The sequence below is a fragment of the Lepidochelys kempii genome, chromosome 1 (assembly GCF_965140265.1).
Source record: "Lepidochelys kempii isolate rLepKem1 chromosome 1, rLepKem1.hap2, whole genome shotgun sequence".
In the NCBI taxonomy this organism is placed as follows: Eukaryota; Metazoa; Chordata; order Testudines; family Cheloniidae; genus Lepidochelys; species Lepidochelys kempii.
The window spans coordinates 136014286-136026327 of NC_133256.1; the positions used below are offsets into that span (position 1 = coordinate 136014286).

The 12042-nt window shown below is 41.4% G+C and overlaps 2 protein-coding genes across 2 annotated transcripts in view; both read right to left on the reverse strand.

Annotated features, from left to right (window-relative positions):
• The window catches only part of VEGFD (vascular endothelial growth factor D), a 32737-nt gene extending 28584 nt beyond the window's left edge, over positions 1-4153 (reverse strand). Inside the window, exon 1 of the mRNA XM_073327989.1 lies at positions 3645-4153. Coding sequence (XP_073184090.1) covers positions 3645-3734 — 90 coding nt within the window. The 5' untranslated portion in view covers positions 3735-4153. The remainder of the gene's footprint in view (positions 1-3644) is intronic.
• Positions 4154-4915: 762 nt separating this feature from the next.
• The window catches only part of PIR (pirin), a 72814-nt gene continuing 65687 nt past the window's right edge, over positions 4916-12042 (reverse strand). The window contains 2 exon segments of the mRNA XM_073327367.1: positions 4916-5031; positions 7771-7837. Coding sequence (XP_073183468.1) covers positions 4916-5031; positions 7771-7837 — 183 coding nt within the window.

Consider the following 12042-nt stretch of genomic DNA (forward strand, 5'->3'; position numbering starts at 1 on the left):
AGTAGGACTTTCCCTGTAATTGCAGCGAAGGGTGGCTGGCACTGGAGGCTGGCAGGGAGGGAGATGGTGGCTGGGACTGGGAGCCACAGAGGGAAATGGGAGGGTGGGGGGAGACGTTGAAGCTGGGGCAGGGAACTGGGATCAGAGACAGAGCTGGGGCTGGGGAAGGAGGGCTGGAACTGTCAAGACTGTGATTGGGAACTACTGGGCAGGAGAGACATATCTAACAAGGAGCCAGGGTGTGAGGGGACAACTTGGACAGGCTGGGCAAAGAGAGATGGACAAGAAGCCCAGTGAGGTGGGGACATTGAGACTGGAGGAGGAGCCGAGGGTGGTAGATGGAGATTGGGAGCCAGTGGGAATTGGGAAGGTGGGCAGGGGGATCAGCGAGTAGATGATGGGGAGAAAAACAGCTTAGATGGAGATGCTGGGAGGGGAGGAACTGGAACCGGTGGGGCAACGAGACTAGGACTGGGTGTGGGGAGGGGGGCAGATGGTTGCTCAGAGGGGAAGACTGGGACTGGCTGGGCAAGGATACCTGGAGTGGGATGAGGAGGAAGAGAACTGAATACTAGGACCAATTAGATGAGGAGAATGGGTCTGGGATGAGGAGCTGGGTGTAGGGAAGAGACTGGGCAGGGCTGAAGGGTTCAAGCTTGGGGTGAGGCCTGTAGGATTGCCAGCACTGTATTTCAAAAATAAGGGACTGTTCTCTTCACATCCCCACCCCCACCCTTCCTCCTGATATTACTATTATCTTCATCAGTAATAATGAATAAGCAGTACTCATCTACATTCACCAGGCGTATTTCTACCTGCTTTTTGCAGCACTCAGCAAGTCCCAGTCTTGTTGTACAGAGATGAAAAAATAAGGGATGTCCCTTGTAACAAGAGATGTTGGCAATCCTAGGCGGGGGGGGGGGGGGGAAATGGGCAGAAGGGTCTGTGCCCACTAGAGACACTACCCTACGGAGCCTGGAATGCAACCCAAAACTCCTGGGGTTCTCAACATCCCTCAGCTGTCAGCAAATATCTGTGAAACCTACTGGCAAAGGGTGCATCTCATCCTCCACCAGCACTGGGCCACATAGAGGAGACACCTACCATTGGTACTAGTTACTCTCTTACCTCAAATGGCAGAGGTCTGTGGTGGATCTAAAGGTTCCAACCCTGCTGATGAACTATGTGGATGGCAATATGATGCCACATGATGTTATTTTGGGGGAGGGAGGTTGTTAATCTGGGAAATTCCACAATTTTTTTGTATGTAAAATATCATTTAGGGTTGCAGAGTCAAGCATGGAAAAGTCAATCTTAATTTTGGCATTTTCTGACTTTTGCATGCTTGACTTTGCAACCCAACTAATGTTCTTTAATGACATGAGAGTGAGTGTAATTTTTAATATACTGCACACACCTCTATTCTTCAGTTGTTACTCAAGCACAATGCTCATTGACTTAAAAGAGCTTTGGAAGATTATGGTATGAATTGTTATATATATTCTGTGTTCTACAACTAAAATAATGTTTGTAGCATCCTTGGTTACATATGCAACCCTCTGGGGTGACAGAGCTGCTACTTGCATGCAGGAGAAATACTTAACAGCTGAATAGCACCAGATAAATCACGATATGATCCCACATAGCTATATTTCCTCTCCACATGGCCTCTTAGGTCCATTTACTCCCTTTTGTACTGCATAACAGAAGAGATGATCTTACCCAAGAGGAGCAACTGGGCAGTGGTTAAACTAATAGGGGAAGAGGCCAAGCTGCCATCACAGAAATTATTCTAAAATGTCTTTATTCAGACAATAGTAGAAGCGCTGTAGATCGGAGTCTTGCAAAATTCCGGCAGTTAGACTAGGTTAATCAAATGGCATTTTCTCTCCCTAACAGCTAGGAATCTATGGATTACGTTAAACACCATTACATTAAAGAGTTCTATTTTTAGGAAATTCATCTGTAGTAAATGCCAAAATAATATCAAAATCTTGCTATCAAGAAGTAAAATATCTAAAAACTTAAATGTGCTTAAAACTCAATCATGACGCTCTCTCTTCACAAAAAAAGAAAAGAATATTTCAAGTATGAGAAAGCAGAGAAATTAACTTTGGTTTTATCACATGGTGAAGTCTATTTGAAACACAGATCTTTTTTTGGACTGACCTACACCACACCTTCATGTTAGTGCTGGAGTGTAACTGGTCTTATACTGCAGTAATACGTTATGGCCAAACTGTGACTAATTGACAGTGCAGCCAAATGTCAACCATTACAGCTGTACATATGTTGAAAAGACTGTATGACAGTGGCATCATAGTACATACAGTATGGAGAAAAGCTATTAAGGATGTCATAGCTAAATAAGCCATTACATTTATTCTTGGGAGAGCGTATATTGTTGCAAAATTCAATGAAAGACTTTTTACTCACATAACTATTGGACTACCAATATACTGAATTAGCACTCTGTGCTATATCCGCAGACAGAGTTCTCATCATCTATTTTACTTCTGTTGTGCACCCAGTCACACATAGGTTTAGTAATCTACATGGAAGAAACCAATGATTTATCAATCAAGGTTCAAAGGAAATGAACAGACTGATTATACTAGTCTTCACTGTTTCAAATCACAGACTGTTCATGCTGTAAATTAAAACTTCATACTAGGAGGATGCAGAGGGACTAGTCATTTGTCATTCTCAGACACACATCATGCACTAATGCTAATTGTCATTCTTGTAGTGGATCTCTACATTTGTGTGTGCAACCCAGCCTCTTGAAACAGAGGTCAGAATTCAGTGTGTTTTATGGACTAGTGTGTGGTCATTGCTTAGCAAAGGAGGACATTCTCTGAAGTAAGAACAAGAGTGTTAGCTGGTGGTGTTGTTTTTTCCTTAATGGCACAAGGACTTGCTAGTGTCTCAGGAGCACACACTGGATTAACTGTGACTTGGAAATCCTACAAACTAGGAATCGTATTTGACACTTGGTTTCCTTTAGAAATTACTGTCTGGGAGTATTTACATTTTCTCAAAAAGTCAGATCCGAAAAATCCCACATTCATGAGGATGCTTCATCTTAATTTTTAATGTACTAATCCCAGAAGAAAACTGTATCCCCAGTCAATATGCTGTATTATTATCTGTCACTGCATAGGTTAGAAACCTGGATAAAGCCTTTTAACAACCGTGAGAAGAGACATTAATTGGTGACAAATTATTGAACAAGTGCTTCAGAGGAAATCTTTCTATACCTTGTAAGTAATTCCCTAGATAATATACTAATGCAAAATGATAGGGAGCATCTATTTTTTAAAAGAAATCTAAATTTTCTGACTTTCAAGTTAATTTTTTATTTTTAAGACCGATATTAAAGGATTTAGTTAAGGCAGAAACTTTATAAGTCCTTTATAAAGGACAAAACTATTAAACAATGATTATGGATTAAACTATTTAGTACAGAATACTGGTTCCCCTCCGCTTGCTTCATATCGGTGTAACTGAACAACAATAACTCACACAACCAAATAGGTAAACAAACAAAAATGATTTAGACACTACCGCCACTTCATGCAATACAATTAATGTATTCTCAGACAATTGAGATTTGTTATATTAGTAAATTAAAGCCCACCTACCTTCACAGGTCCATACTCATAATCAGATCCCTGCAGGAGATGCAGAAAAGACACCATGAAAATATTCAAGGTTGCCCACGGTTTGTACATTCTGATGTTTAAGATCCACAGATTACTACGCAGTTGATATCATACAGCTGGAAGGCTCTGTTTCGAAATGCATTTCTTGCAACAATTTAAAAAAAACTTCCAGAATTTCAGTTGTAAATCCAAACAGAATAAGCACGTGAGAAAGTAAATAACTGTTGTCTCATCCAACACAATTATAATTCACCTAGACAATGTCATTTCCTAGACTGTTCTTTAGATACATTTGAAAAAAGTTTAAGCATTTGCTTGGTTTTATCTGATAATCTCACAAGTAATCAGGTAATCAGATTCACATTAATGTTATTAACTGATCTTCCATCTGGACTCACAAAGGGACTCAATTAATTTGTGGTCCAGAAACTTTAAAAATATGCTATATTCTGTGCTCTGTGTTACAGCTGCCTTTTAAGATGGTAGTGTAACGGCCAATGTTTTGAGCTACAGAGAGCTGTAATCCAACTCTGTATTAAAACTTTTTTCACAACCCTCGTGGAAGCTTGCAGAAGCATGTGTCTTAAATCTGATACAGACTTTGGCAGAAACAGAGTCAAAGTTTGGCTCCAATCCCATTCTGTCCCTACCAATAGCATAGCAGTTTTTAAACTAACTGATGCAATCTAGACTGCCATTATTTTAAAAAGATTACCTGAAACATGAAACTTCAGCACACGTTCTTACACAGCACACGTATTACAATAGCTAGTTCCCTCGTTTTTTTTTTTTAAAAAAGGGGAGATGACCACATACTCTTTTATATCTTCAGGGCTGTAAGATTTGCTTAATGGAGTGTCACAAAGGAAAGTAAAAAGTTTAAATAAATGATTTTTAAAAGAGACCTTATGAAGCAATAGATTTAAACTGAGAGTCTTTTTTTTGCAGCAAAAGAGAAACATATTTCTGTATACCAAAACAAAATGACTTAATGCACTTTCCACCCACATTTGCATATATATATATATATATGCAAAAATGTAGAGTTAACCCTCAAAAAACAATAATCACACAGACATGCTTGGTAATTAGGTATATTAAGTATATACTACTGGCCTGATCTAGTAATTTTTATTCATATGAGTAGTTCCACTGAAGGCAACAGAACTACTCACATGTGTAAGGGATTGCAGGATCAGACGCTTATGATGTAAATATGAAACACCCAGCTACACTCTTAACATTGTAGATCACTGGTTTCCTATCTTTGACTTCCAGGTGGCAGCTCTCTAAAATCCATTTTTTGCATTTCTGTAATCATCAATGGCTTGTATAATTTCTTCCTGAGTATTCATCACAAATGACCCTAGTATAGAAAATAATTTTAGTCCAGTATTTTCAGATGTGATCTGTTACTTAATAGAGAAATTATTTTTGAAACACACTGTTATATTATTTGTGGCTTTAGTCTTTTACCACCTGTTTTCTGAATGCAACATTCTACCCTGCCAACCAGTTTGTCCCCAGTGACTGTGGCTTGTCCCTGCTGTACTGGTTCATTTAGGTTTGGCATGAAGTTCTCCTCCCCAGGAGGGATGTGCTAAGTCTTCCTCTCTCCCCTGTCTATGTGTCTGTTTCTCTCCCTCCCTCCATTTGCAAGGGGAATCATAGGGTTTCTTCAGGTCCTTTGCCAAAGGGGTAATTTCACATGTATGTATAGTGCCCTTTCCCACTACATTATAATCAGTTAATTAACTAATCATTTAAATTCAAATACTATTTAATCTAAAAATATTTTAAACTAAAATGCCTCATTTAACATTCGGCTTCTCTGCTATCCTTCCCACATTGTTATCCATCCCAAGTACAGCCTATGACCCTGTTTGCTTTACTGTAAACTTCCCTTCGGAGGCACTACTCAGTATGCTCTAGTGTGGGGTGGGAGTGTGTCCTAGTGGTTAGAGCACTGGACTGCGACTTGGAAAATATGGGATCTCTTCCCAGCTTGGCGACCCAGGGGAAGGCACTTCACCTCTCTGTGCATCAGCTTCCCCATCTGTAAAATGGGGCTAATGATAGTGATGTCCTTGGTAAAGCATTTTGAGAGCTACTGATGAAAAAGTGTCGTATTAACAGCTAAGTCTTATTAATACTGCAGAAATTCTCAACAATATCTCTGGAAGTTTGTTAGGATATAGATATTCATGCCTGTCTGTAAAGGCCTATACTCTAAGAATTTAGGTGTATTCTTATCACTTGGCTAATTATAGAGGTATAAAAGAATCAAAATCATTATCTGCTGGTGTAAGGGCCTTCTCTTACTGTGACAGTCTGAGGCCCTGTTCTTAGGCTAAGGCCTTTGGCTAAGCAGCAGAGGCAGCCATAAGCTGGGAAGCGAACAGTCACATCCTCACATTCCAAACTAGTCACATTGAAATAAGGTGCTATTGGTCTGTTAGGCACTATCAGGACAGGATTGTATCCCTATCACCTCCAGAGAAAGGGAAGTGCCTAGAAAATGTAAAAGGAAACTTAGTTTGATAGCATCCTGTCTGGCAAGAACTCACTTATCAATAGCTGGGATGTGAAATCCTCACTTCTGCATTGTTTTGTCATTATAGTTCCCACTTTGCTGTTGTTTGTCTGTATAATCTCTGTCTGGTTCTGTGATTGTTCCTGTCTGCTGTATAATTAATTTTGCTGGGTGTAAACTAATTGAGGTGGTGGGATATAATTGGTTACATAATCATGTTACAATATGTTAGGATTGGTTAGTTAAATTTCAGGAAAATGATTGGTTAAGGTATAGCTAAGCAGAACTCAAGTTTTACTATATAATCTGTAGTCAATGAGGAAGTGATGGGGTGGAGGTGGGCATGTGGGTGTGTGAGATGGGAACAGGGAATGGGGGTAAGAAAATTGGAATCATGTTTTGCTAAAGGGGGAAATGGGAACAGGGAATGGGAGTAAGGAAGTTGGAATCATGCTTGGCTAAGGGCAGGAATCGGAACAGGGACACAAGGCTCTGTGGTGTCAGAGCTGGGAAGGAGGATACTAAGGAAGGAAACTGGAATCATGCTTGCTGGAAGTTCACCCCAATAAACATCGAATTGTTTGCACCTTTGGACTTCGGGTATTGTTGCTCTCTGTTGATGCGAGAAGGACCAGGGAAGTAAGTGGGTGAAGGAATAAGCCCCCTAACATCTTGGTGCCATGACTCGGATGCATCGCATTGGATAGGTGAGTGGCAGCCTGTAAGTCCCCCTCCCCAACAGTCCGTGCAGCTGGCCTGTGTTATGGAGGAGGTCAGGGGAGATGATCACAATGGTCCCTTCTGGCCATAGACTCCATCATATTTACAAAATGAAGTTAAATGCTGCAGGTTTAGACAGTTATATTTAGACTCCCCTTTAAGAACCTGTCCCAAAGCCCACGTAAGTCAAGAGAAGGTCTCCTGTTGACTCCAATGGGATTTGAATCAAACTTTAAAGTTTTGAATAAAGGCAGGGACAAAGCAAAGAGTCAACAGAAATGTGGAGAAACTCTAACTTCTCTGACTTTCTAGGAAATAGCTTGCTCATACTATCTGCACCCATAGTTCCCAACTTTCCCCCTGCCCACCACACCATGTCCTGACTCAGATATCTTTCATTTTCCAGTGTACAACTGTCACCCATCGCTTTAGTCTCTAAGCACTTCCATCCCCTCCCCCACAAAAAAACCAATAGCAATAGTGAAGTCCCTAATGGATTTCATGGAGTTTTTTTCATGGTTCATGTTATTTTTAAAATGCTTCAAACATCGATGGAAAAAAGTGAAAAGTATAGTACTTTAAAAAATATAGTATATTTTATTTTTAGAATATAGAAATACAAAGAATACACCTTTAGTCCAACAGCACTATCTCATATATAAACAAACTGGCTGGGGAACATGGGAGGCACTGACTTTCATTTTCAATCACTGTATTTGTGATGGAGAGGAACATAACAGGCTTCAAAAGCAGGCAGGTATGGGAGATGGCCCACATCCTTTGAATTCTTTCTGCCAGTTTACAAGACAAAATCAACCAACCAACCAGTGGTTTGTTACTAGAAACGCTTACCATACTGTACCATGGATTCTTTAATCAGCTCACCAGCGACTAAGACAAAATAGCTTATTTCAGGACCCTACACTGAAAAATTGAATGAATTAAATAGCAACATATATTTAGATTATGTTATTATAGATTATATTTAGACAGACATTTTACAGACTGTCACAGGCTGGCTGGCCCTTTATGGGGAGACAGGCTCAGTCTCGCCTCTCACAGATTAGCCTCTGCAACTGATCCTGACTGGCTTTGGAGCAGGTGGCTCTATTCATTTATCAGACCCAGCTGGGGAAGAGCTGGGTGATGGGGGAGCTGGGAGACTCAGCTGGAAGAGAGCTACAGGGGAAAGTGGTCTCCTGTGACTGGCCCTGGAAGGAGAGAGTGGCATGGCCGGAGCAGGCTGGGAAAGGTCAACCCCCAGGCAGATGGCCTGGGAATAAGTATCCAGTCCAGGGAGAACCAGACTAGGGAAAGGTCTCCAGAGAAGAAACCCTGAGGACTAGTGGCTCAAGTCTGGGCTGGGTCTTCAGGAGAAGTTCAGCACTGTAGGAATGGACACAGTGAAAGGTAGCCTAGGAGCAGCAGAAGACCCTTTGGTTTTATACTCTTTGAACTGGAGACAGCTACTTGACAGGGCCTCCCTAAGGGGAGGTAGGTCTGCTGCAAGATAGCTCTTAGTAGGCCTCATGGGAGCACAGGGAGGGGATGGTGCCACACAGACAAGACAAGGAACAGATAGTTTTCCTCTGGTATCAAATTCATTCTGTATAGTATCTGCTCACATGTACTTTAGTGTGAAAATTCAGGTGAGAAAATAAATTCCTTTCAGGTATTTAACAGATGATACCCAAGGACAGGTCCAGACCAACATCTCCACGTGCCAAACAAAACAAAAAGAGAAGCACTGGAAACAAAAATCATCTTAATCCAGAGACATGTAGCAAAACATTCAGAGCATGATTCTGTGAAGTGTGCTCACTGTAGTCCACCAAAACCAATGGGACTACTCACATGAAAAAGGATTTGTGGGATCAGGCCCTAGATTATCACCAATTAAACTGGTAGTTTCAGGCTGCAACAATAAAATATGAGCTCAATAGAAGCAGTTAATTAACCCTGACCTCAAAATAACAGATGACTTCATCACATTTTTTGCATTTGAAACCATTAGTTACAGGATTTTGCACCAATACAAGTTTCTGTACTAAGCAGAGTTCAGGAAGCGAATATAATTCCCAGCTAAAATCATTAAGCAAGTATTTGTAAATTGATCCTATGAGGGGATCTACACATTCCCTATAACTAATCCACACACAGAAGACCTTTTGTTCCACTTACAATTACAAGGAAAAAAAATTGGGTCATTACCTCAAGTGTCTCAAATAAGGATTTAATTTAGATTTAACAAGATATTTATGACACAGCAATTAAATGCTGATTTTAGGTTTATCAATGAACAGACACACATTATTAAACTTCTAAAAGATGGTTTTAGTAAACACACTGTTAATATCATGACTGTTGCAACCAGAAACTTCATTCTAGGCATACTAGCACAATGTTTTGGAAAATGTAAAGCTAAATACTGAGTTTGATCTGTATATATATTTTTTTATTACTAATGATCAAACAACCAATTTAGGCCCTGATCTTGCAAGTTACTCCATGCTGTTGGACCCCTGAATGCAGGCAGAGAAATGGGGCACTGTGCCATCACAAGATTCTATCTGTACCAACTGCTTTTCAGGATCAGGGCCTTAGATATCTGCAGGATGATTGTTCAGCTTTAGTACATATGAATGACAATAACCATGAATTCACTGCTCAGTGTATAGATAGGGCCAGATTATGCCACTAACGCCTAGCCCAGAACAGGAGACAGTGCAAGGCCCATATACCCCAACAGGAAGATCCAGGAGGAGAGCTGGTAAAAAAAAAAAAAATGCAGAAATAAATCATCAAAATGTAGAATACTTTGAAATTTTTCAAACAGCTCTCTAAGGGAGACACTGTGCCCAAATCTCCTGGAGACAACAACTGCTGTGCCACCCCTTATTTCATATTTATATTACAGTAGCACCTAGAGAGATTTTCCTGTGGATCAGGGCCCTATTGCACTAGGCGCTATACATACACATCCAAGGAGATGGTCCCTAGGCTGAAGGGCGTGCAACCTCCTGTCTGTAGCAAGCCAGAGTTATGGGCTGCTATGGAGGAGTGGTGTTCCAAAACCCTGCCTCCTCTCTGCCCTTTTGATGCAACTCACACCCTTAAGGGCACTAGCCCACAGGGCCACTGATCAGGACATCAATGGCTATAATTAGGGCCCTACCAAATTCCCGGTCCATTTTGGTCAATTTCATGGTCATAGAATTTTAAAATAATAAATTTCAGGATTTCAGCTATTTAAATCTGAAGTTTCACAGTGTTGTAACTGTAAGGTACTGACCCAAAAGGATATTGTGTGGGGGTGTCGCAAGGTTATTGTAGGGGGGGATAGCGGTACTGCCACCCTTATTGCCGCACTGCTGCTGGCTGCGGCGCTGCTTTCAGAGCTGGGAGGCCAGAGAGCAGTAGCATGGTATGGTATTGCCACCCTTACTTCTGTGCAGCTGCCTTCAGAGCTGGGCCCTCGGCTGGCAGCTGCCACTCTCCGGCCGCCCATTGCCACCCTTACGTCTGTGCTGCTGCTGGCAGTGCCACCTTCAGAGCTGGATGCCTGGCCAGCAGCCGCCGCTTTCTGGCCAGCCAGCTCTGAAGGCAGTGCAGAAGTAAGTATGGCAATACTATGACGCCCCCTACAATAATCTTGGAACCCTGCCACTGCCCCCTTTTCGGTCAGGACCCCCAGTTTGAGAAACGCTGGTCTCCCCTGTAAAATGTGTATAGTATAGAGTGAAAAGTACACAAAAGACCAGATTTCACAGTCCATGACACGTTTTTCATGGCCGTGAATTTGGTAGGGCCCCAGCTATAACTGTGGCTTCCTGCAACAAAGGAGATAAAAGAGAAGGGAAGCTCTTTGTGCTCTCTCTCCTTTGCACACCTCTGCATGGGCTGACTACCTTGTGGCCCTTAACATGTGTTTATGTGACATGTAGTCAGAACACAGCTGAAATGGTCACCAAACATTAACTACCATGTAGTGCAATGAATTCACAATTTTGTTTTTCTTGTTATTTCAAAAATGCCCTCAAATGTTCTAAAATAGAATAAAACCCCCTCGCTTTTCACAGTAAAAAAAATCTAAGAGGAAATCTAACATAAGATAAGGGAAGAGAAAAATATAAAATATGAGGTTTAAAGAGTTAAGGCGCTGGACAATAGGGAAAAAAGGAGGAGAGGCAGATTTCTGGTGGAGTGAATTCAAACATCCAATGCCCACTATAGCAAAAACTTGCTCACATGCTGGAATCTGATACTCTGCTGTGGTCCTTAGAGGGCAAGTGGTGTCAGAATGTAATTACCTGTCCAGATGAGGGTTACGGAGTAGGTAACAAATATAGCCACTAAAGGTGTAAAAACCAAGATGAACAATTCCAAGTCAATGTGACACTTCATAAGCAGTCAATGTACAACAAGCAAGGAAAGTGTAATGTGATCCCAGTGCCCTGGAGCAGTGAACAAATGTGTTGCTGCATACTGAAGAGACTGCAAGCAAGAGAGATGAACTGCTGGATGCTTTGCAAGGAGGAAATTACAATAATAGAACCTCATTGTCTTAAGGACATGTACTGCTGTTGCACAATCATCGTGGGACACAATGGGTATAGATTGCACCAATTGCACAACTGAATAAACACTTTTGGACCACGCCAAACACATGATTTGTCAAGGAAAGACAAGATTTCAAGTCACATCAACTTCCTTCACCGTACTCACTGTCTACAAGCAATTCCTCTTAGGGAGCAAGCAAGAGAATCCACATAGCTACTCCTGCCCATGACTTCTGCATTGCTAGTGCTGCCGACAAGGTAGATATATTTGCCATTTAACTTACCCCTCACTCAGAACAACGTTACATCTCTCAGCAGGGAATACCATCAACCAAGTTGATATACTATCTGCTGGGTTTTTACTGCAGTCATTTGCTTATAGATTACACTAAAATTCTAGAGTGAGGCAATCGAAGTGGCTACTGATTGAGAGCCCACAGGATATCAAAGAAATCTGACGGAAGATTCCTCACCTATAGTAGCCTTGTGCAACTGAACAGCTTTGCTAGCAGATTGTAGCATGACTGCACCTTGGGGTGGAGGTCAGATTATAGCCAAGTGGCAA